Below are 25,498 nucleotides of genomic sequence, written 5' to 3'. Positions count from 1 at the left end.
GCCCAGAGGACATGTCATTTTGTGTCTACATATTCAGTTTGTGTTAAAAAAAATAGATATTTTCATATATAACCACAATACCATTATCATGCCTGACAAAAGTAACACTAATATTTTGGTATTACCTAATCCCAATCCATATTCAGATTTCCCCGATTGTCTCAAAAATGTCATCTTCATTTGTTCTTTGTGAATCAGAATGCTTACATAATATTTGGTTGTTAGTCTCTTAATGGACTGATTTCATATTTACGTGGTGCAAACTCAGTAGTACATTTTATCAGATGACATACAGGTTTGTTCATATTCATAGTTCTGAATACTAGAGTGCTTGTAAAGCCAATATCTGCTTTTGTTCCTTAGCCACCTTAGTGAACTCCTCCCTTCTAACTCTTAAGCTGTGGCTCATATCTCTGCTTCTGCTTCTGGAATTCCACTTCCTTGGAGTCCTGCATCTCCATGGACCCACTTCCACATGCAGCCATTGCAGGGCTATAAAAACACTGCATTGTGAGCTCTTGGTGGTGATGTGAATATCATGGAAAGGGTGTGCCTTTGCCAGAGATAACTCAGTGGATTTTGTGCCTTTTATGTCATACTCAGTCTGTGTGTGTGTGTGTGTGTGTGTTTATAATTGTACATGTACACACATATGTAACTGAAAAATTTAACAAAAGAATTCTTTTTTTTTTTTTTAATTTATTTATTTATGGCTGTGTTGGGTCTTTGTTTCTGTGTGAGGGCTTTCTCTAGCTGTGGCAAGCGGGGGTCACTCTTCATCGCGGTGCACGGGCCTCTTACTATCACAGCCTCTCTTGTTGCGGAGCACAGGCTCCAGACACGCAGGCTCAGTAATTGTGGCTCACGGGCCCAGTTGCTCCGCGGCATGTGGGATCTTCCCAGACCAGGGCTCGAACCCGTGTCCCCTGCATTGGCAGGCAGATTTTCAACCACTGCGCCACCAGGGAAGCCCCAACAAACGAATTCTTAACTTTTATTATGTGCAATGTGTTCTTAATATTTTCTATTCTATATTCTATTTTATTTTTTAAAAATGTTGGTTTTGATCCACTAATTTATTTTACCACCCATTAAGTGAGTCCCAAGATGCAGTTTGCAAAACACTACTTTATTGGATAGTCTTGTACAAAAGAAGTAGAAATTAATATTCTTTCATTTTGTGTTTTAGCTAGGTCTACTAGTTTGTTTTATTTACTTATTTTTTGGCCATATCACATGACTTGTGGCATCTCAGTACCCGACCAGGGATTAAACCCAGGCCACAGCAGTGAAAGCCCAGAATCCTACCCATTAGGCCACCAGGGGACTCCCTAGGTCTACTAGTTTTAGATACTTCTTTTTCAAAAAATCATTTTTGAAAAAAAAAATCATTTTTGAAAATTTAGGAGATGGTGAAAATTTTGTGAATATATATATGTGTATATATATATATATATATAAAATATATATATACATATACTGGACTAGAAAAAATTTAAAAAATGAACTAGGTTAGGTTGTCCTACCATCTGAATAGGCAAGTTCTTTGTTCCTGAAACATTCTTTTATATATTTTTTCTTCCATATAGATCCGTCGTCATGAAATACACAAATCGAAGAATAGAGCATTAGTACACTGGGAGCTCCAAGAAAAAGCTTTGAAGAGAAAATGGAAGAAGCAGAAACCAGAAATTTCTAATCTTGAGAAAAGGAGATTGTCTATCCTGAAGGAGGTAATGCTAAACTGCATCATCTGTAGACTTAGAAAGAAAAGAAGAGGTAAATAGGTGTCTCTCTTTTTCCGCGTATTTGATTCACATTGGACAGACTCTAATCATTATCGTGTCCTTACGCAATGATCTACAGGTGGACTTTGGAAAAAGGAGCAGAGTGACGATTATAGTCTAGTTTTGTGATTTGAATTCCCGCTCTTCAGCTTACTAGCCAGGTGACCTTAAATTGTTAACTTCTCAGCCTGAATTTTCTTATCTTTAAACTGGAGTAACAGTATTTGCCTGATTGTACTGTTAGGAGATTTCAGTGATAAAATATTACTAAAGTGATTAGGACAGTCCTTGGCACATAATTAGTGTCATATATATATATAAAGCTGCTATAATTATTTTTCTCAGTTCAACAGCGATGCTGTTAGATTACTTTGCAAAAAAAAAAAATGTGTGCTAGTCCAACAAATTAGTAAGGCACTTGTCTTTGGCTTAATCTTTTGTCAGATGTAGGGTGTTTGAATAAGTAATCAGAGTGGGTAGGAATACATATTATGGAAAATAAGAAGAAACTGCAGCAAAACCCTTCTTTTATTTGGGCTGAAGTCATTGTAAAAGAAATGCCTGTTTTCTTCTTGTTCAGTGTTGGAGCTTATGGCACTTGGCTGTCTGGGTGACCTGCTGCAGCTTTAAGTCGCATTCTGTCTTTTGAGGAATTTGTTAGGCTTCTTAGTGAAATATGAAAGTCATAACTTTATATATCATGAGGAAGAAGTATATCTCCCAAATAAATGTTTACATGAGCTTGTAAAAAGAACAGTGGATTGAGAGAATGGTTCTTTAGAGGTACGTATCTTTTGGTGATCTTAGGCAAGTCACCTACATTTAAATGTTACATGGTAATTCTCCATGAAAGGCCTAAGAACACAGATCTGGCCAGGGAAAAAGGCAGCCCCTTTGAGGTGACTCTGGGCTTTAGTTTCCCCTCCCTAGTGGCCCCTGCTCATGTCCTGAATCCCTTATACCTTGTAGATGTGGTAGAATTAGGGATTGAAGAAGAGTGGTAAGAGAGGGTGAGTGAAATTTCTCTGCCTTCTTTCTGTAATGCGGCTTCTTCATGCCCTAGCGTAGTGTTTATCAACTCTGACTGATTCTAATTTCCATTTAAAAAATTCCCATTTGGGTTTCCCTGGTGGCGCAGTGGTTGAGAGTCCGCCTGCCGATGCAGGGGACACGGGTTCGTGTCCCGGTCTGGGAAGATCCCACATGCCGTGGAGCGGCTGGGCCCGTGAGCCATGGCCGCTGAGCCTGCACATCCGGAGCCTGTGCTCCTCAACGGGAGGGGCCACAGCAGTGAGAGGCCCGTGTACCGCAAAAAAAAAAAAAAAAAAAATTCCCATTTGAAAAAAGAACAGTATCTGGACTCAGACATATTTATACTCAGGTATTCTAATTCAGTGGATCTGAGATGCAGCCCCACTTAGGTATTTTTAAGACAGTTGCTATGTAATTTTTAATATTTTGCTAGGGTTGAGAACCTCTGCTATTAGTGGGATTTAGGCATTTCCCTTTAACAACATATTTTGGAGGTTTTGCTATGTCAGTATTTAGAAATCTACCTCTTCTTTTTTAATGGCCAGGTAGTATATGGATATACCACAATTTATTTATCTAGTGCTTTATTAGTGGACATTTGGGATGTGTATCAGAGCATGGTATAAGCACCTGGAAAAAAAGAAGACCCCAGAATATACTGGTTTAAACAAAATAGAAATCTATTTCACTTTTATGGAACAGCTCAGATATACATGGTAGTGGTAGGGGGATCTCTGGTCCTTTATTACAGGGCTTCCATGTCTGAGTTTGCAGTGGCTGTTCCAGCTTCCTTCAGATGTTTCCCAGGCAGCATGAAGTGGGGAAGAGGATGCACGTTACTCCCTTTACGTATCACCCAGAAGCTCTGGCTTCTCTCCCATTGTCCAGAACTTCATCAAGTGACCACTGTCACCTGCAAGGGTGGTTGGGAAATTAGCTATGTACTTGGCTAACTTGGGAGTTCTGCTGTTAAAGAGAAAACAGAAAGAAAGGCTATTGGTGGATAAGTAGCAGTGTCTGCCACCGACAGATTATTTCCTGCCTGTCACTATAAATGATGTAATGAATATCCTTGAATATGTTTTTGAGTACATGTATAAATATATGTGTAGGATAAATTCTTAAAAGTGGAATTGCTGAGTCAAAGGATTCATACATCTATTATTTCAGTGTTGCTATATTTGTAATGTCTGTGATAAGGTAAGTGAGGGGACCAAAGGAAGAGTCCTCCTTGGGCATATCCACCTAGGTTTTATCATTATGTGTTAGAGCTACCAGGACCCGTCCCCCAGAAGCTGGGCTCCTAGATTAACGTAAATTAAGAAAAAAGCTCTTTGACCAGCATAGTCTTAGATTTCATTTGCTGTATGATCCACTCATGCCATGGGAATCAACCAAATAAGAGTCCAAATCCAAATCAGAGAGAGGGTGGCTTTGATAAAGATTTTGTAAATTTTAAAAGTATATTAACTAACCTAGTCTCTTTGTACTTTCCCAATTCTGTCTGGTTTTCATTACCAGAGAGCAAAACTGCTAGCATGAGAAGTTTCTAATAATGTTTTTGAAGGGACCTTGACTGATCTTTTGAAAATCCAAGATGTATTCTTGGATTAAGTTTGGTTTTGTGCTCTGCAAACCCATCTGGGGAATTAATATATACAGATGGGCCTGCAGAGATTGATTTGCCTATCATGAGGATGAGTTTTATCATAGAGGAGTGATAAAGAAATCCAGAAAGAGCAACAGAAAGCCAATGCTCTGACCTCTGGCCACTCAAGCTGTCTGCCCCAAGGAGCCTGGGCAGGGACTAGAAGGGAGAGGGCTGCAGGGCAGTGGGTTTTCTGGAGACCTCATTATAATTAGTATCAGGTCTTGATATGATAAAATTATTCCTCCACAATCTGCTTCTTTCAATTTATATCTCTTCATTTTGATAGGAAGTCAGTACCTTTTTTAAAAATAGTAAACAAAACTGCTGCTAGGAAATATATTTTGTATAATTTTTCTAGTATAAATGGTAGATTATAGTGCTCCATTTACTTTCTCTCCTAAACTCTAATGGCATGTGCTACAAGATGGCTAACCAGGGATGAAAATTTAAGTTGTAACAACATTCTCAAATATCTCTAGAATTGTATACAGATTTAGTATACACTTTTGTATCTCTTGACAGGGCCTAGGATGCCAGTCTTCTGACTCCAAATGTGCTCTTTGTCCTGTGCCATTCCAAAACTAACTCTTTGTGGAGAGAACAGATTCAGGACTTTATTCTCACTAACAGAGGCAGCCAACCTGCTTGGCTTTAGCGGGGGAAGAAGGGCGAAAAAGTCAGAATGTGACTCTTGTTATTTTTCTTCATGTCCTAAAACAGTAACTGAGGTCACATTGTATGCTTGTTTCCATGGTCTAGAGAAATTCTGGTAAGAGCATTTGTTACCAGGTGTTTTGATTTGAGTCAGTGTTGGAAACTGGAAAATTTCCAATTTTGAGACTCCTTTCAGCCTAAGAATGCGATCTGGTGGTGGTAGGTGTTGACTTGGTTTCACTCTAGCCCGTGCATCCTTGCTTGTAACTGGGAAAATTCCTAAGTTGAAAGTGTATAATCAGAGACACCGCCGTATTGGTATTTTTTGAGTTCTCATTTTTCCAGAATAAAAATCGAGCTTGTTTATAAATGCAGAAGCATCACTTTTTTGTTTAACGCCCCCAAAGTCGTGTCTCACGTCGTGTTTTTTAAGTTGTGGGTCATGACCCATTAGTGGATTATGAAATCACTTTAGTGGCTGAAACACCAAAGAGCCACACATCTGAGTTTATGGCTTAAAGATTCATGTTTAATCAGTGTTTTTCAAACTGTGGATCACAACTTTTTAATGGATTGTAAAATCAAGTTAGTGGATTGCAACCATCATTTGAAAAAATAGAATAGAAACTAAAAAGAAAATATCAGAGTGGTTATCAAAGAGTAAGTTTAAGCAAAGCTTTTATTTTGGTGTTTGTCTACATTTGTGTGTGGACTGGGTCATAATTTAATAATGTATTTCTTTGGATCAAAGCCAAGCATTTGAAATCCACTAATTATTATAATAGCTCCATCTACTGGTACTTAATGATATTGCCGCTGAAGGATTTGAGATGCTTTTTAAGCTCCTGCCTTTGTATGGACTTTTCCTTTGTGATTTATTAAGTATATATATTTATTCTGAATAATAATATTTATCACTAACATGTGTCTAGATTCTTAATGACCAATACCAGATGCAGGATGTATTGGAAAAATCTGATCATTTGATGGCTACAGCAAAAGATCTGTTTGTTGATTTTCCTCGTAGGCGCACAGGTAAAGTAGTCACATCAAACAAAAGTTTCTTTATCTTATTCATCAAAGCCCACACCTGGCTGTTTGAAAGAATTTAAAATCTTTTCTCAGGCATCATATTATTTCTATCACATGTGTTCTAGGGTGGATAGCATACAAGAGTTGTTAGACATAGATTTATTACAGTTTATTTGCTTTTCACTAAGAATATTAACTATTACAAATTACTCAAGTTAAGGAAAGGTAAATTGTTATTATTTACTAAAACATTTTGTGAAATGTATAAGATTTCATAACTTAAGGTATGATTTCATTTTCAGCTTATTAATATTAAATTACTGTATAATTAAAGTATCTGCTTTGTATGTAATTTGAGTGAAGCTTAATTTGAAAACTAAAGCAACTTCAGTGTCTCTCTAAAAGGAACTTTGCCTCTTGTGAGATGCACAACATTATTCATTTTAATGTGTATATAATCTGTTGTTTATCTTAATCCCTAAAAACAGATCATTAGTTTTTAGTTTAAGGTTTGAATCCTGGCTTGGCCGCTCGCTAGCGTGACTCTGTGCCTGTTGCTTCACGTCTCTGAGTTTCAGTTTACCCATATGTAAAATAATGATACTAATAACCTCATAGGATTTTGTGAGGGTGAAACAATTTAATATATGTAAAAGCATTTAGAACAATGCCTGGCATATAGTAAGCACTGTTTAAGTGCAAGTTGCTATTATTACTATTTAAGATTTTCATACGATAATTCAGACCTATGGCAGTGTATACTATGTGTGAAGTCAATTTAATTAAATGAAACAAAGTCATCATGACTTATTTTCCTTCTGCAGGGTTTCCGAATGTAACAATGGCTCCTGATTCCTCTCAAGGTCCCATTGTGGTAAATCAAGACCCTGTCACCCCGGCCATCCTTAGTGAATCTGTTATTGAGCCTCAGGTAATGTGCTTTGCTCACAACCATAATGCTCATGCTGAAATTCAGTTTAAGTTGATGTAGATAGGCATAGTGGTAAACATTTCAAAAGCTTTATACTATCTAAATACCAAGTTGTGGTTGCTAGAATTGTTCTTACTCAAGCATAGTGCACTTTCTGTGAGTAATGCTTGTACTAAACAAGATAGGACTAGATAATAATAGCTAACATTTATTGAGTGCTTACCTAGGAGGTAGTTACTATTATCCCCATTTAGCAGATGGAAAAACTGAGGCTCAGAAAATTAAGTAAGTTGTCCAAGATCACAGAGCTAGTTAGCATGAGAGATGGCATTCAAATCTAGGCTGTCTGGCTCCATAAGACTGTGTCACCCAGAGATGTAGAGAACAAACGTATGGACACCAAGTGGGGAAGTTGGGGGGGTGGTGGTGGTGATATGAATTGGGAGATTGGGATTGACATGTATAGTATACACTAATATGTATAAAATAGATAACTAATAAGAACCTGCTATGTAAAAAATAAGTAAATAAAATTAAATACTAAAAAAAAAGACTGTGCACCATCTACAAATATGGAAACAGCAAGAGAGTCTTTCCACATCCCACTTTGGAGTCAGGTGAATCTATGTTCATATTCTGTTACTTAGTAGTTGTTCGATGTTGAGTTGATTTCTCAAGGTATCTGAGTTGGCTCAGAGAGTTTTTTGTTAAATGGGAATAGAATATACCTGCTATGGTTGTTGTGAGGATCAGCTCAGATAGGTTATGTAAAGTGTTGAGCATAATACCAGATATTAGTTCTTCATTAAATCTTTGTCCCTTCTTTTTTTAAAAATAAATTTATTTATATTATTTATTTATTTTTGGCTGCTTTGGGTCTTTGTTGCTGCACGTGGGCTTTCTCTAGTTGCGGTGAGTGGGGGCTACTCTTTGTTGGGAGCTGCTCATTGCAGTGGCTTCTCTTGTTGCGGAGCATGGGCCCTAGAGCACGCGGGCTTCAGTAGTTGTGGCACTGGTGCTCTAGAACACAGGCTCAGTAGGTGTGGCTCACGGGCTTAGTTGCTCTGCGGCATGTGGGATCTTCCTGGACCAGGGATCGAACCCCTGTCCCCTGCATTGGCAGGTGGATTCTTAACCACTGCGCCACCAGGGAAGCCCCAAAAGAATATTTTAGATATCTGAAAGTCAGTGAATTAGTTCTAATGTATTAGTATGTTTAAAAAGCAGCTACCCAAGAAACTTTGAATTTATTGACTAGTTACATGGGAAAAGTATAATAGTAAAACATTCATTAGCTGTATCTTAATCTAATTGGAACTCTTAATTAATCAAAATGTTTAGAATTTTGAGATAGGAAACATTTTTTAAAAGCCCATGAAGAATTTAATACTAAAATAAGTCAACTTTTTAAGAATGACTAGGTCTCAGTACCTGTTTAATGCAATTTCCTAAGTTATTTGTATCTTTTATGAAAAAAAGGAGAATCATCAATTAGATGGATGATCCTAGGGAATTACAAGGTCCAGAATCATATAAATATACCGTTTTCTACTTATAAAGGCAATTAAGTAGAATGTTACACACATTTTTAATAGCCAAAGTCCATTAGCCATATGCCTAGCCAAAAGCCATGTATGTTTTGGCACTTATTAAAAAGTTAGCTTTCTGGGCTTCCCTGGTGGCGCAGTGGTTGAGAGTCCCCCTGCCGATGCGGGGGACACGGGTTCGTGCCCCGGTCCGGTAAGATCCCACGTACTGTGGAGTGGCTAGGCCCGTGAGCCATGGCCGTTGAGCCTGCGCGTCCGGAACCTGTGCTCTGCAACGGGAGAGGCCACAACAGTGAGAGGCCCGAGTACCGCAAAGGAAAAAAAAAAAAAAGTTAGCTTTCAAATGATCATGGTCTCTATGATGAAGGTTGGGAAGTGGCAAGAGGCAAGGTAAGAGAGACAAGAAGGAGCTGGGTTATGAAGGGCTAAGGAACCAGAAAGCAAGAGTAGAGCCACTAAAGGATTTTAAGAAGAGCACAGTCATGGCAAAATTGACAGTAACGTGGAAGATGGATTGGGGAGGGAGGGACAAGACTGGTGAGAGGATCTGGTTAGAAGACTCACATTGGAATCTTAGCGAGAAGTGGTGAGGACTGACCCAAAGCAGTGGCAGTAGGGAAGAAGGTAGTGGGGAAGAGGGATAGATTTGAAAGATGAAGAAGGGATAGAATTGACAGGATTGGGTGATTGATTGGATGTGATGGATGAGGAAGAAGGATAATTTCCAGTTTGCTGGCTTGAGAACCTGAGTGGATAGTGATGCTGTTTATGGTCTTGGTAACATGACAGGGACAAGGTTTCTGGAAGAATGATAGTAGAGGCTTAGGAAAATGATGAATTTTAGACATGTTGAGTATATGTGTGTAGGATGTTCTCCTAGGGGTATCTTTTAGGCAGTTGGATATAAATGTTGAGGGCTCAAGAGAGATCTGAGTGAAGCTAGAAATTTGGAAATTAACAGCATTTGGCTCGTAATTGCACCTTGGAATTAGATATAATCATACAGAAAATGAGTCAGATGAGAGGAGAAAAGGTGCAAAGGGAGAACCTTGAGTGACATCAGAAAAAGGGAAGGGTAGGAAAAGAACCAATAAAGGAGATTGGGAAGGAATGGCCAAAAGAAGAAAAACCAAGAAAATGTGGTATCATGGAAGTGGAAGAGAAAAGTTTATCTTCCTCAAAAGAAGATTTTGAGGGAAAGAAATGAGTGGTCATTGATGTCTAATGAGTCAGAAGTAAGGGAAGGCAAAGACAGAAATATCCATTTGATTTGGGAACAGGTGTGTTGATGTTGACCATGTAGAGAACAGCTTAAATGGGGTGGCAGGGCAGAAGCAAAGTTGCAGGGCATAAATGGTGAATGAGAAGTGGCGGGCAGCTTTTTCAAGAAGTTTGTTGCACAGAAAGAGTAGATGGTAGCTCGAGGTGAGTATAGGATACGGATAAGATGGCAAAGACTTAGATTTAAATGTGGATGAGCTGAAGCCAGTAAGGAGAAGTTGAAGATGCAGGAGAGAGAAGTGGCAATTGATGGACTAGAAAGAGGTAAGAGGGTTTGGGTTCTAGACCACATGTGGAGGGATTAGCCTTAGAAGGAGGGATCTCTCTTCTGTTACGACAAAAAGAAAGGATGAGTGTGTATATAACCAACCTGTGTTATTATTTTATTGTTGTGTTGATAAAGGCTCTTAATGAAGTAGATGATGACCAACGAGAAGGAACTGTTAACAGCCAGTCAGAAGAAAGTGAGAATGAGTTGGGTAACTCTCTAAGCTCTCAGTCAAACACAAATGCGGACACGTAAGTATAGATGGCATAAGTATCTAAGATGCTTCCCTTTTTTCAAAGGCCATTTCTTCCCCCACCCCTACTTTATTGAGATATAATTGACATATAATGTTGTATAAGTTTATAAGGCATACAACATGTTGATTTGATATACTTATATACTGCAAAATGGTTACCATCATAGCATTAAGTGATGGATGGTTAATACCTCTGTCACATCATATAATTACCATTTCTTTTTTGTGGTGAAAACATTTAAGATCTTCTCACTTAGCAACTTGCAAGTATAAAATAAAATATTATTAGCTATAATCACAAGAAGCTGTTCATCTTATAACTGGAAATTTGTACCCTTTTACCATCTTCCCATTTGCTCCACCTCCCAGCCCCTGGTAACCACCACTCTGTTTCTATGAGTTTAACTTTTTTATTATATATTTTTTAGTTTTTAGTTTTTTGAAAATTGTTTTATTTATTTATTTATTTAGGCTTCATTGGGTCTTCGTTGCTGCATGGGCTTTTTCTAGTTGCAGTGAGTGGGGGCTGCTGTTTGTTGTGGTGCACAGGCTTCTCATTGTGGTGGCTTCTCGTTGCAGAGCACGGGCTCTAGGCTTGTGGGCTTCAGTAGTTGCAGCACGCAGCCTCAGTAGTTGCGGCACGTGGGCTCAGTAGTTGTGGCTCACAGGCTCTAGAGTGCAGGCTCAGTAGTTGTGGCGCATGGGCTTAGTTGCTCTGCGGCATGTGGGATCTTTCTGGACCAGGGCTCAAACCCGTGTCCCCCTGCATTGGCAGGCGGATTCTTAACCACTGCGCCACCAGGGAAGTCCCCTCAGCTTTTTTAGATTCCACGTATAAGTGATATCATACAGTATTTGTCTTTCTTTGTCTCACTTGTATTTCTCAATGTAATATCTTCCAGGTTCATCCATGTTGTCACAAATGGCATGATTTCCTTCTTTCTCATGGCTAAATAATATCTCACTGTATATGTATACAGTGGAATATGATACATATCTATGTATCTCAATCACATCTTCTTCACCCATTCATGTGTTGACATATACTTAGGTTGTTTCCATATCTTGGTTATTGTGAATAGTGCTGCAGTTAACATGGGAGTGCAGATATCTCTCTGAGATCCTGTTTTCATTTCCTTTTGATATATACCCTGAAGTGGAAATCCTGGATCATATGGTAGTTATATTTTTAATTTTTTGAGGAACTTCCACACTGTTTTCCATAATGGCTGTACCAATTAACAATGCCACCAACAGTGCACAAGGGTTCCCTTTTCTCCACATTCTCATTAACACTTGTTATCTCTTGACTTTTTGATGATAGCCATTCTTATTATAGATGTGAAGAGATACCTTATTGTGGGTTTGTTTTTTTAATCATTTTTATGTGTTTGTTTTATGTTTGCTTTTTTTAGTTTGCTTTCTGTTTTTGTTTTGTTTTTATTGTTTGTTATTTTGGGTTCTTTTGTTTGGTTCTCTTGTTTTTTGTTTTCTTTGTTTTTTTACTTTTGTTTTATTTTTTGTTTGGTTTTGCTTTTATTGTGGCTTTGATTTTCATTTCCCTTATGATTAGTGATGTCAGGCACCTTTTCGTGTGTGTACTTGTTGGCTATTTGTACGTCATCTTTGGAAAAATGTCTGTTCAGTTCCTCTGCCCATTTTTTTTATTGGATTGTTTGGGTTTTTTGCTATTAAGTTGTATGAGTTCTTTATGTATTTTGGATATTAACCCCTAATTAAATATATGATTTGCAAATATTTTCTCCCATTCCATAGATTGCCTCTTCATTCTGTTGATTGTTTCTTTTGCTGTGCAGAAGCTTTTTGGTTTCATGTAGTTCTAGTTATTTTTTTTTGCTTGTGCTTTTGGTGTCAGATCCAAAAAACTGTTGCCAAGATCAATGTCAATGAGCTTCCCCTATGTTTTCTTCTAGGATTTTTACCATTTCAGGTCTAATGTTTAAGTCTTTAATCCATTTTGAGTTAATTTTTGTGAGTGGTGTAAGGTAGGGGTCCAATTTCATTCTTTTGCACATCTTTATCCAGTTTTTGCAATGCTATATGTGTGTATATATATATATATACACACACACACAAGTATTTAAGTTGTTTCCAATATTTTTCAATTAAAAAATGCTGCAGTGAATAACTTATGCATATGTATTTTTGTATGGTTGAAGGTGTGTATTTAGAGTAAATTACTAGAAGTGGGATTTTGGGATTAAAAGGTAAATGCTATGTAATTTTGTTCTAAAATTACTGAATTCTGCTTTATGAGGGTTGTAGTATTTTGCACTCCTACTGGCAACTTACAAGAGTGTCTGCACCAGAGTGTGTTGTCAGACTTCTCTGCTGATTTCATAGGTGAGAAATGTTATCTCAGCGTAGTTTTACTTTGCCTTTCTAAGTGAAATTGATAATTTTGTCATATATTTAAGGGACATTACAGTGAATTGTCTATTCATGTCTTTTGCCCATTTTGCTTTTAGGTTTTTGATCCTTTTTTTATTAATTTGTAAGCATTCTTTACATATTAAGGATATTAGTCTTTTACCTGTGTAATATGTTATATTTTCTCCCAATTCGTTGTCTTTTGAATTTCTTTAACAAGTAAAAGAGTTAAGAATATATATATAGTGCTCGCTTTGGCAGCACATATGCTAAAATTGGAACAATACAGAGAAAATAAGCATGGCCCCTTTGCAAGGGTGACACACAAATTTGTGATGCATTCCATGTTTAAAAAAAAAGAATATAGGGCTTCCCTGGTGGTGCAGTGGTTGAGAGTCCGCCTGCTGATGCAGGGGACACAGGTTCGTGCCCCGGTCCAGGAAGATCCCACATGCCGTGGAGCAGCTGGGCCCGTGAGCCATGGCCGCTGAGCCTGCGCTTCCAGAGCCTGTGCTCCTCAACGGGAGAGGCCACAACAGTGAGAGGCCCGCGTACCGCAAAAAAAAACAAAAACAAAACAACAACAACAACAAAAAAGAATATATATATAGTTTGAATTTATCATTCATTGCTTTTACATGTGGATCTTGAATCATACTCTGAAATTCTTTCCTAAAACTGATTTTAGAGGAATTCACTCATGTTTCTTCTGATACTTCTGTGGTTTTATTTTTTATTTAGTTCTCTGATCCATTGGAAGTTTATTTTGGTATGTGGTATGAGGTATGGCTCTGCTTCTTATCTTTTCCTAAATTGGTAACCAATTGCCCCAGCACCATTTATTACTGCCCCACTGATCTGAGATTCTGCCTGCATACATTAATTACCGTGTGTACCTGGATCTACTTCTGAATTTTCTAGTCCACTGGCCTTGTTTCTGTAGTCATGCTCCAATACCACACTGTTTGTTTTTTTGTTTTTTTTTGCGGTACACAGGCCTCTTACTGTCGTGGCCTCTCCCGTTGCGGAGCACAGGCTCCAGACACGCAGGCTCAGCGGCCATGGCTCATGGACCCAGCTGCTCCGCGGCATGTGGGATCTTCCTGTACCGGGGCACGAACCCGTGTCCCCTGCATCGGCAGGCGGACTCTCAACCACTGCACCACCAGGGAAGCCCACCACACTGTTTTAATTAGAGTTTATATTGTTTTAATAGACTTCCCTCCTAGCCTTTTCCAGTTCAGAGTTTTCATAATGATGGTTACATGTTTATTCTTCTGTATGAATTTAGTGTCAACTTATTTAGCATCATAAAAAAGTTTATTGATATTTTTGTTATATTAATAAATTAACTAGAGAGACCTGACATCTTTATTATGCTGGGTTTTACTATCCAAGAACAAAGGATGTTTTTCAATTTGTTAATGTCTACCTTTTTGTTTTTGAGGAGTATTTTAATGTTTTTTTTCATATAGGTTTCCTCATTTCTTGTTAAAATTATTCCTGAGTATTTTTGTTGTTGGTTACTATTTTATTTTATTATTTATTAATTTATTTTTTGAGAGAAGGAAGGATTTATTATTACTTGCAGCAAGTAAGATGAACTCGGGGGATATTTCCCAAAGCAGTGTCTCCCCAAACAGTAAAATTGGGGAAGTTTTAAGCTAAGAGTACATGCATATTCATGAAGAGGCTTGAGCAGAGGAGAATTCAGCATAGAATTGGGACAAATGTTGGCAGAGTCCAAGCTTTAGTTGATTGAAGTCAGGAGGGTCAACATCATCATTCCATCTTCCACCTAGGTGGGGGCCTTAGTTCCTGCAGAGCTCACAAACTGTATCAGATTGTTATGTATATCCCTTGAGGAGCAATTAGCACTCATTTTATTGCTGAACTTTTGTTTCTTGACTGTGTTTTCTTTGTTACTGAATTCCCTTACTTCCCTTAAGATCATTAACTACCGAGACTGGTTCAAGGGCAAGAATTGTGGTCAGGCTTAGATCACAAAATGGCTTAGGCCAAAAGTGGCTTCTCTCTCTCTCTCTTTTTTTTTTTTTGCGCGGTACACGGGCCTCTCACTGTTGTGGCCTCTCCCGTTGCGGAGCACAGGCTCTGGACGTGCAGGCTCAGTGGCCATGGCTCACGGGCATAGCCGCTCCGCGGCATGTGGGATCTTCCTGGACCGGGGCACAAACCCGTGTCCCCTGCATCAGCAGGCAGACTCTCAACCACTGCACCACCAGGGAAGCCCACTTCTCTCTTTTTTAAAAATTTATTTATTTTATTGAAGTATAGTTGATTTACAGTGTTGTGTTAGTTTCTGCTGTACAGCAAAGTGATTCAGTTATACACATATGTGTTCTTTTTCACATTCTTTTCCATTATGGTTTATTACAGGATATTTTATATATATATATATATATATATATATATATAAAAAATACAGTGGGACCTTGTTGTTTATCCATTCTGTATATAATAGTTTGTATCTGCTAATCCCAAACTCCCAGTCCATCGTTCCCTTCCCTTCCCTCCTGTTTGGCAACTATGAGTCTGTTTCTGTTTCATGAAAGTTCATTTATGTCATATTTTAGATTCCACATATCATATGATATTTGTCTTTTTCAGTTTGACTTGTTTTACTTAGCATGATAATATCTAGGTCCATCCATGTTGCTCCAAATGGCATTCATTCTTTTCTATGGCTGAGTAGTATTCTTATGTGTGTGTGTGTGTGTGTGTGTGTGTGTGTATGTGTCATGCCCCATCTTCTTTATCCATTCATCTGTCGATGGACCTTTAGGTTGCTTCCATATCTTGGCTATTGTAAATAGTGCTGCTGTGAACATAGAGGTGCATGTATCTCTTCAAATTATAGTTTTGTCCAGATATTTGCCCAAGAGTGGGATTGCTGGATCATATGGTAATTCTATTTTTAGTTTTTTAAGGAATCTCCACACTGTTTTCCATAGTGGCTGCACCAATCTCCATTCCTACCAAAAATGTAAGAGGGTCCCTTTTATCCACACCCTTTCCAGCATATATTATTTGTGTAATTTTGACGATGGCTATTCTGACTGGTGTGAGGTGGTACCTCATTGTAGTTTTGATTTGCATTTCTCTAATAATTAATGATGATGAGCTTCTTCTCATGTGCCTATTGGCCATCTATATGTCTTTTTTTTTTTTTTTTTTTTGCGGTACGCGGGCCTCTCACTGTTGTGGCCTCTCCCGTTGAGGAGCACAGACTCCGGATGCGCAGGCTCAGCGGCCATGGCTCACGGGCCCAGCCGCTGCACGGCATGTGGGATCTTCCCGGACCGGGGCACGAACCTGTGTCCCCTGCATCGGCAGGCGGACTCTCAACCACTGCACCACCAGGGAAGCCCTTTTTTTTTTTTTAATGCTAAGGAAACATCTTTCAAATCCTGTTTTCTTGAGTGTTTTTTATTTTGCTGTACGTGGGCCTCTCACTGTTGTGGCCTTTCCCGTTGCGGAGCGCAGGCTCCAGACGCGCAGGCTCAGCAGCCATGGCTCATGGGCCCAGCCGCTCCGCGGCATGTGGGATCTTCCCAGACCAGGGCACGAACCCGTGTCCCCTGCCTTGGCAGGCGGACTCTCAACCACTGCGCCACCAGGGAAGCCCAGTTTTCTTCTTTTTTTTGCATGTTGGGGGCAGGAATTTTAATTAGCTGAAATATTTCAATTTCAGTTTTCTGTTTTGATATACTGCCTTTGTTATACTGTACATTTTGTGGAGAGGTTTGGGAGTTTTAGGTGATTCTTCTGTCAATTATGATGAAGCACAGCTTATTTAGAGCCTTTTTAAAAAAAAAAAAGCATTGGTGGGTTAAAGTTGGCTTGTTCTCCAATATCATGGTTCTCTTTTGCCTTGAAGGACTTTTGCATCTTTTCTCCTTTAGCACTCAGCCTCCAAAGGGTACCACTCCCTTCATGTTCACTCTCTTCTCCTTAAGAAGTGATGCCTTCCCAAGACTACCACCTTGGGTTCTACAAACTTCTTGGTGGCGTTATGATTGCCCAGGTTTTTTTTTTTTTTTTTTTTTTTTAAGTATTTACATACTTAGAGTGGACTTTTTCTTTCTAGAGGTGATTTTTGTCACCATTAGGCTCTCAGCTTTCCTTTTCTCTGTGCAGTTATTTTGAACTGCCCCCATTCTTTGCAAAGGCTTCTTACAGGAGCTCAAGAAATATCTTTGCTGGAATTTGACGCTTATTTTTCTACCTACAGGTAGTTTGAAGTTAGTAGTATTCTCTGTCTTCCAATAATATAGAAGGTATGGGTTATATGCTGTTTTATTTGCTTTTCTTGTTTCACTGGATAGTTTTTTGTAGGATGTGTAGAGTAATTCAAATTTAGCTGGTCACCATTTGTTAGGAATACCTGGAAATATGTATTGTCTTTTAAGTACTTTTTCTTTCAGAACCTAAATATAACTAACCTTGTACAGAATTACGTTTATTATTCAAGCAACAGAAATTTATTCTCTCACAGTTCTAGAGGCCAGAAATCCTTAATCAGTTTCACTAGACTGAAATGAAGGTGTTGGTATTGCCACATGCCCTCTGGATACTCTAAGTTATAATCCACGCCTTGCCTTTTCCAGCTTCTGCTGGTTGGTGGTGTGTTTTTGGCTTGTGTCCACATCACTCCAGCCTCTGCCTTCACCTTCACATCACCTTCTCCACTTGTGTGTGTCAAAACCTCCCTCTGCTTCTCTCTTAAGGATGCATATTATTGCATTCAGGGCCCACTTGGGTAGTCCAGGATCATCTTCCTATTTCAAGACCCTTAACTTAATCCATCTGCAAAGTCCCTTTTTAGTCAGATAAGGTAACATTCACAAGTTCCAGGAATTAGGTTATGAGTATCTTTTGGAGGGCCATTCTTAAGCCTACCATAGATAGTATTGTCTTACTTTGTTGTTGTTATTTGATATAACCTAATTCTTAAAAGTATAAACATTAGAGGTGGTAATGGGAGTTCAAACTGGTTTGGATTTTCCCAACTTGTACAGAAATCTCATTATGACACTTTTCTTAGGACTTATTCTGAAGGTTGGACTTAGACCTAACTAACACTGTCTTACAGAGGAGTCTTTCTGATGATTTGATAACTAGCCATAATGTGAATGGACCACATTACAGCCTTTTGTTAACTAAACTTAATAGCAACTAGTGTTCAATGTGCTGTCCACAGGTTGCTTTAAAGCAACTCCTCTAGGTTGAGGTTTGTAGAGCCACTAAATAAGATTTCCCCTTTCCTCTCTCATTGTTGTTGTTTTCCCATAACAGTTTTATTGATTTATAGTTCACATACCATACACTCTACCCATTTAAAGCATAATATTCAAAGATCTTCAGATTTTTAGTATATTCATTGAATTGTTCAACCTACAGTCAATTTCAGAACATTTTCATTACCCTCAAAGAAGCCCTATACTCTTAAATGGTCAGATCCTGTTTTCTCCCAAACCTTTCAGTCCAATCTAATTTGCTAGATGAATCTGGGTTTTTTTGTTTTTGTTTTAAATCTCTGTAGATTTGCCTGTTTGGACATTTCCTCTGTATAGAATCATGCAGTATGTGATATTTTGTGTCTGGGGTCTGTCACATGTTTTCAAGATTTATCCATATTGTAACATGTTAGCACTTCATTCTTTTTATGGCTGAATAATATTCTTTTGTGTGGATAGAGCACATTTTACTTATCCATTCATCAGCTGGTGGACATTTGGGTTGTTTCCACTTTTAGACCCTCTACCTCTTTTAAATATTACTCTAGTTGGGGAATAGACAAAGAAATCAGACAACTGAAGATTGAAAAATCAGCTTTATCAGTGATAAAGCTGATTACAGCAAAAGGCTTATCTCTCTCACCCCCTACACTGTAGCTCTTCTTCTCATTCCCTCTCCCCGCCTCCCTGAAACACAGGGGCAGAGTCTGCTCCAGTCACTTTACTTCAGTGATGAGCAGAGACTGTGCTCTGAGGACAAGCTCCTTCATAGAAACCATGTACTTTCTCTAGAGAAAGAGAGAGGAGGACATAACCTATAGCACAAAACTTCAGAAAGGGCAAATCGCTCCTGGTTTAGGAGCCAGCATAGCTAGGAAGCTGGGAGGGAGATGGAATGATTCCTTCTAACACCGAGATGACTGGCATTTTAGATTTTTATCTTGTAAGTTAAAGCAAAACATATTTCTCTTTGATTATGAATTATTAAAAGTTTCTTCAAATCAAACATGTAAACAGTTGAACAAGTTAAATGATAGTACTTATTAATTCTAATATAGCTTGTTGTCCCATAATTTATAGGTTTCTCCACAAAATAACGGAAGATAATTCCGAGTTAATTAATAAACTATGGACTGATATTCAGCAGAAAGCAGCAACACAATCACAAATAACAACCTCTTCAGGAACTCCATCATCTGCTTCTCCATCAGGAGAACAAAAAGGTTTGGTTCCTGACTGTATTAGTTCTCCCAGAGTAGTAGCTTACTTTATTATGTTCTTTCTTAAGCACAGTAATTTTTTAAAGGAACATTACTTGAGTTTTGACTGTCTTAGCCTGGTTGAGTAAATACTCATTGACCTGTCGATTGACATGCTTAAAGTTTTTTTGTTGTTGTTCACTTGAGATACTTTTGGAAAAATTCTCCCTTTTAGCTGCTCTGAATGCTACCAATGCTGTTAAGAGAATCCATACGAGGCTTCAACTGGAAGAATCTACTGAGACTCTAGACTCAAGCTATGTAGTGAGACAAGTGCTGAACTCAAGGAAGCAAAAACAGCTGCTAAATAAAGGTTCAGTCTCTTAATTGACAAAGTGGGTTATTAAACATGTAACTTGACACAGCTATCTTAGTTTATTAGTGCATGTCTTTTCCCTTAAACTCATCCAGTTGGATCCTACTAAGTAAGAGTTTGTTGAATGGTAGCCAGGCAATGCCTCCTTTTATTCCATGTAACTCTAGAAGGATGGTTCTCATCCATTCATTATAGATAGTGTAAATCTGGTTCAAACAGTATAGATTCTTTATGAGAAAATGATGATAACTTCGATAAAAAACCTTTTATAAATTGTGAACAACAGTCAAACGTTTTTCTACTGTAGTTTTTCCCAATCTTAACATAGAATGACTTCTGTCATTATCAGTGAAAAGAAAACCAGATTTGCGTGCTCCTTCAAAACAGAAGAATAGCGTGTTATCAGCCAGCACAGCCTCCACAGACTTACCGAATAGCAGTAACCCCAGCCTAGATGTCCTCAAACACATGATACATGAAGTGGAACATGAAATGGAAGAATATGAGCGGTGGACAGGACGCGAGGTCCGGGGGCTCCAGAACAGTCAGGGTCTCACCGGCTTCACCCTGTCGCTCGTGAGCTCCCTCTGTCGCCTGGTTCGGTACCTTAAAGAGGTGAGGTTATTAGAGTCTTCTCTTCTGCCAGACTAATGGCAGAAATGGGTAGGTTTTTTCCCTCTACACTTGAATTATTGCAATCTCCAAATAAAGTATAGTCAAATTTGAATAGCTTTGTTTAAAATACCTCAGCTTTAGATGAGCTGTAGTAAAGGTTTATCCTCTTAATTTTCCTCTACATCCTTATACAGATAACATCAGATAAGTGATGTTGATTTTAATATGAGCTTTAGTACAATATAATTAGGTAAATCTGCTATAAATAACATTGTATCTTGTGCTAATACTTAATATTACTGTTTGGCAGTTACAGGTTAATGAGAACTACTAAACATGTCCTCATTCTACTGCTTTTCTCTGCTTGCTATTCCCACTTCAGTTCAGTTTGGAGAGTGGTATGCCTGTAATCTGTAGACACAGATTAGGAAAATTCTTCATATTATTTGTATCACTGGTAACTTGGGCTTTGCTTCAGTGTTTGAAATGGGAGACATTTTATTGTTGTAAAAGTAATTTATAAGACAAGCAAGAATTGTATCTTTTATTTATTTGTTTTTACATCTTTAAAGAATTGTATCTTTAATTCATTTGTGAATAATAATCAGTCCTCAGAATGCTGTGGGATTAGAAATGGTTATGTATTATACCTTTTTAAAAAGCCTATTTAAACTGTTATTTATTTTTTATATATTTAAATTTGTTAAGCAAATATGACCAAAAACTGTTTAAGGAAATTTTATCATTTAAAAAAAGTTGATTCACCAACCTAATTTACATGTATCAATTTCTCTGGAGATGTCTTCCTAAATTTTCTTTTTAAAAAATTAATTAATTAAAATGTTTACTTCTGTTTTATATTTTTTAATTTTATGTTGGAGTATATTTGATTTACAATGTTATGTTAGTTTCAAGTGTACAGAAAAGTGATTTAGTTATACATATACATATGTCTATTCTTTTTCAGAGTCTTTTCCCATATAGTTTATTACAGAGTGTTGAGTAGAGTTCCCTGTGCTAAACAGTAGGTCCTTGTTGATTATCTATTTTATATATAGTAGTGTGTATATGTTAATCCCAACCTCCTAATTTATCCCTAGCCCCCGCTGCCAACCTTGCCCCTTTGGTAACCATAGTTTGTTTTCTAAGTCTGCTAGTCTGTTTCTGTTTTATAAATAAGTTCATGTGCTATACAGTAGGTCTTGTTGGTTATCTATTTTATATATAGTAGTGTGTGTATGTTAACCCCAACCTCCTAATTTATCCCTAGCCCCCCCACCCCCCTCCACCAACCTTTTCCCTTTGGTAACCATAGTTTGTTTTCTAAGTCTGCTAGTCTGTTTCTGTTTTGTAAATAAGTTCATTTGTATCATTTTTTTTAGATTCCACTATAAGTGCTATTATATGATATTTATCTTTGTCTGACTTACTTCACTTAGTATGATAATCTCTAGGTCCATCCATGTTGCTGCAAAGGACATTATTTCATTCTTTTTTTATGGCTGAATAATAATCCATTGTATATATATACCACATCTTCTTTATCCATTCATCTGTTGATGAACATTTAGGTTGCTTCCATGTCCTGCCTATTGTAAATAGTGCTACAGTGAACATTGGGTTGTGTGTTTCTTTTCGAAGTATGGTTTTCTCCAGATATATGCCCAGGAATGGGCTTGCTGGATCATCTGGTGGCTCTGTTTTTAGTTTTTTAAAGAACCTCCATACTGTTCTCTGTAGTGGCCATACCAATTTACATTCCCACCAACAGTGTAGGAGGGTTCACTTTTCTCCACACCCTTTACAGTATTTATTGGTTGTAGACTTTTTGAGGATGGCCGTTCTGATAAGTGTGAGGTGATAACCTCATTATAGTTTTGATTTACACTTCTCTAATAATTAGTGATGTTGAGCATCTTGTGCTTTTTGGCCATCTGTATGTCTTCTTTGGAGAAATGTCTATTTAGGTCTTCTGCCCATTTTCTGATTGGGTTGTTTGTTTTTTTGATATTGACCTGCATGAGCTGTTTATATAATATATTTTGGAGATAAATCCCCTGTTGGTCACATCATTTGCAAATAGTTTCTCCCATTCAGAGGGTTGTCTTTTTGTTTTGCTTGTTGTTTTCTTTGCTGTGCAAAAGCTTTTAAGTTTAATTAGATCCCATTTGTTTGTTTTTATTTTCATTACTCTAGGAGGTGGATCCAAAAAGATAGTGCTGCGATTTATGTCAAATACTGTTCTGCCTAAGTTTTCCTCTAAGAGTTTTATAGTATCCGGTCTTACATTAAGGTCTCTAATCGATTTTGAATTTATTTTTGTGTATGGTGTTAGAGAATGTTCTAATTTCATTCTTTTACATGTAGCTGTCCAGTTTTCCCAGCACCACTTATTGAAGAGTCTGTCTTTTCTCCACTGTATAATCTTGCTTCCTTTGTCATAGATTGATTGACCATGGGTGTGTGGGTATATTTCTGGGCTTTCTATCCTGTTCCATTGATCTATAAGTCTATCTTTGTGCCAGTACCATACTGTCTTGATTACTGTAGCTTTGTAGTATAGTCTGAAGTCAGGGAGCCTGATTCCTCAAGCTCCATTTTTCTTTCTCAAGATTGCTTTAGCTATTCAGGGTCTTTTGTGTTTCCATGCAAACTTTAAGATTTTTTTGGTTCTAGATCTGCAAAAAATGCCATTGGTAATTTGATAGGGATTGCATTGAATTGGTAGATTACCTTGGGTAGTGTAGTCATTTTTACAATATTGATTCTTCCAAGCCAAGAACATGGTATATCTTTTCATCTGTTTGTGTCATCTTCGATTTCTTTCATCAGCATCTTATAGTTTTAGGAGTACAGGTCTTTTGCTTAGGTAGGTTTATTACTAGGTATTTTATTCTTTTTGATATGATAGTAAATGGGATTGTTTCCTTAATTTCTCTTGCTGATTTTTTGTTGTTAGTGTATAGAAATGCAACAGATTTCTGTATTAATTTTGTATTCTGCAACTTTACTGAATTCATGGATTTCTCTAGTAGTTTTCTGGTAGCATCTTTAGGATTTTTTTATGGGCCATGCGAAGAACCATAAATATTACTTACTCTGCAGGCAAAGGGAAATCCTTGACCTGTCCTCAACAAAGGAAGGAATGACACAAATGGATTAACATACTGAACCTATCCAGGTTCTGCATGGTGGACTCATTGTAGGAGAGCAGAGCTCCCACTGTTTTTTCCCCACATCATTGCAAGGAATAATGGTTTTGCTTTCTCTGAGAAAAAGCAAGGAGTGAAAAATACGTCCACCTTCATTAGGTCCAGAAGCTCCACCTGGGGAAGAATTTTCACTAAATGTAATCACTGTTTTCCACTGGACTGCTGATGAGATCTTTGTTAAGTAGAACATATTTCTTCAATTCTTACACCTAAACATATCTCCTCTCCCTATTATTTTACCTAGAAGCAATAACAATGTCCGAAGATGTGCAGTTCTAGCAGGAGTGATAGTGCACACATTCTCAAGCAGGACACCTTTGGAGTAATTCAGAAATTACAGCCACAGTTCTGTAACAAAGAGAAATGGATATGGTAGCTCTCTGAAAAACAATAATGCATCATGCAAGTAAACATTATTACCAGGAGTTCAATACCAAATATGTGTAAACTAGGACAAGCACCTGCACTAAACTTCTGGTTCTCATCACTTGGCCCATTGAGTCTCTCTGTGTAAGCAAGTATCAGAAAAAGATGTTTGGCACTGCCATGACAATAAATCTATCAAAGTTGGAAGCACTGAACTCTGTGAATTATTTCCCAAAATACAAAGCTCAAGCTGGAAAGAGTTGTATTCACCTGAGGCATTTCTGTGAAAATAAATATTACATAAAAGAGACAATGGACATAATCAGTGTCTAGATTGATATAGGATTTTTAGTGACTTTCAGAAGACACTTATGATATGCAAAATTGCATTCTCTTCTTGTTTGTAATTATTATACTGAAATGTATTGAGCAAACACTTTGATGTAAATATTGAAGCAGCTATTTGCTTTTTAACACAGTAGTGCAAGGTCATTTCTCCAAAGTGGGGGGGAAATTAAAACTACGTGAGTAGCTCTGGAATGTCACACTGATGTTAACGTTACTATTTAGATTAAACTATCAGTTTCAATGACTATGGAAAAAATTGAAAAGCATTTTTCCCATTTAAACTTATCAGACAGATAATACCAAAGTAGGGACATGATTTTCCCCTTGGCTCTGGTTAGTCTTGTGTGTAGAAAGTGTATGGATAATTTTTCAAGCTTATCAGGGCCTATAGACATACTGACTACATTGTTCTGCAGGGCACAGATCCTACTGGCTTGAAGAGATACTGCAGAAGCCTATCAGCTAGATGAATGTACCTCTCATGTTTTTGTTTCCTGGTTGAGTACACAGATCAAAAAGGTGGCATGTTTTTTTTTTTTTAACATCTTTATTGGAGTATAACTGCTTTACAATGGTGTGTTAATTTCTGCTGTATAACCAAGTGAATCAGCTATACGTATACATATATCCCCATATATCCTCTCTCTTGCATCTCCCTCCCACCCTCCCTATCCCACCCCTCTAGGTGGACACAAAGCACCGAGCTGATCTCCCTGTGCTATGCTGCTGCTTCCCACTAGCTATCTATTTTACATTTGGTAGTGTATATATGTCCATGCCACTCTCTCGTGTTTGTGGTTTTTACAGTTTTTTTCTCGTAGTTGATTTCTAATCTCATAGTGTTGTGGTTAGAAAAGATGCTTGATATGTTTTCAGTTTTCTTAGATTATTGAGGCTTTCTTTATGGCCCACTATGTGATCTATCCTGAAGCATGTTCTGTGTGTACTTGAGAAGAATATGTATTCTGCTGCTTTCGGGTGGAATGTTCTATAAATATCAATTAAGTACATTTGGTATAATGTATAATTTAAGGCCTGTGTTTCCTCATTGACTTTCTGTCTGGATGATCTGTCCACTGATGTAAGTGGAGTGTTAAAGTCCCCCACTCTTATTGTGTTACTGTAGATTTCTCCTTTTATGGCTGTTAGCATTTGCCTTATATACTGAGGTGCTCCTATGCTGGGTGCATGTATATTTACAATTGTTATATCTTCTTGGATTGATCCCTTGATCATTATGTAGTGTCCTTCTTTGTCTCTGGTAACAGTCTTTATTTTAAAGTCTATTTTGTCT

The 25,498-nt window shown here is 37.8% G+C and overlaps 1 protein-coding gene and 1 non-coding gene across 5 annotated transcripts in view; both read left to right on the top strand.

Annotated features, from left to right (window-relative positions):
• The window catches only part of SPICE1 (spindle and centriole associated protein 1), a 159,725-nt gene that overhangs the window by 108,454 nt on the left and 25,773 nt on the right, over positions 1 to 25,498 (top strand). For 3 of the 4 annotated variants that reach the window (XR_009519243.1, XM_069540632.1, XM_060010645.1), the window contains 7 exons: positions 1,590 to 1,733; positions 6,057 to 6,159; positions 6,981 to 7,087; positions 10,319 to 10,434; positions 19,169 to 19,311; positions 19,523 to 19,660; positions 20,013 to 20,278. Coding sequence is in view for 3 of the 4 variants with exons in the window: in XM_069540632.1 (XP_069396733.1) it covers positions 1,590 to 1,733; positions 6,057 to 6,159; positions 6,981 to 7,087; positions 10,319 to 10,434; positions 19,169 to 19,311; positions 19,523 to 19,660; positions 20,013 to 20,278 (1,017 nt within the window). In the remaining variant the exon portion in view is untranslated. The remainder of the gene's footprint in view (positions 1 to 1,589; positions 1,734 to 6,056; positions 6,160 to 6,980; positions 7,088 to 10,318; positions 10,435 to 19,168; positions 19,312 to 19,522; positions 19,661 to 20,012; positions 20,279 to 25,498) is intronic. The other variant, XM_060010647.1, reaches the window with a different exon arrangement.
• LOC132425203 (U6 spliceosomal RNA) lies at positions 13,076 to 13,182 on the top strand. Its single transcript, XR_009519395.1, has one exon. It is a non-coding gene; the product is annotated as a U6 spliceosomal RNA (small nuclear RNA).

Source organism: Delphinus delphis, chromosome 4 (genome assembly GCF_949987515.2).
Source record: "Delphinus delphis chromosome 4, mDelDel1.2, whole genome shotgun sequence".
NCBI classification, from domain to species: domain Eukaryota; kingdom Metazoa; phylum Chordata; class Mammalia; order Artiodactyla; family Delphinidae; genus Delphinus; species Delphinus delphis.
Note: the sequence above shows the minus strand (reverse complement) of the source record. Positions and strands in the feature narration are given on the sequence as shown.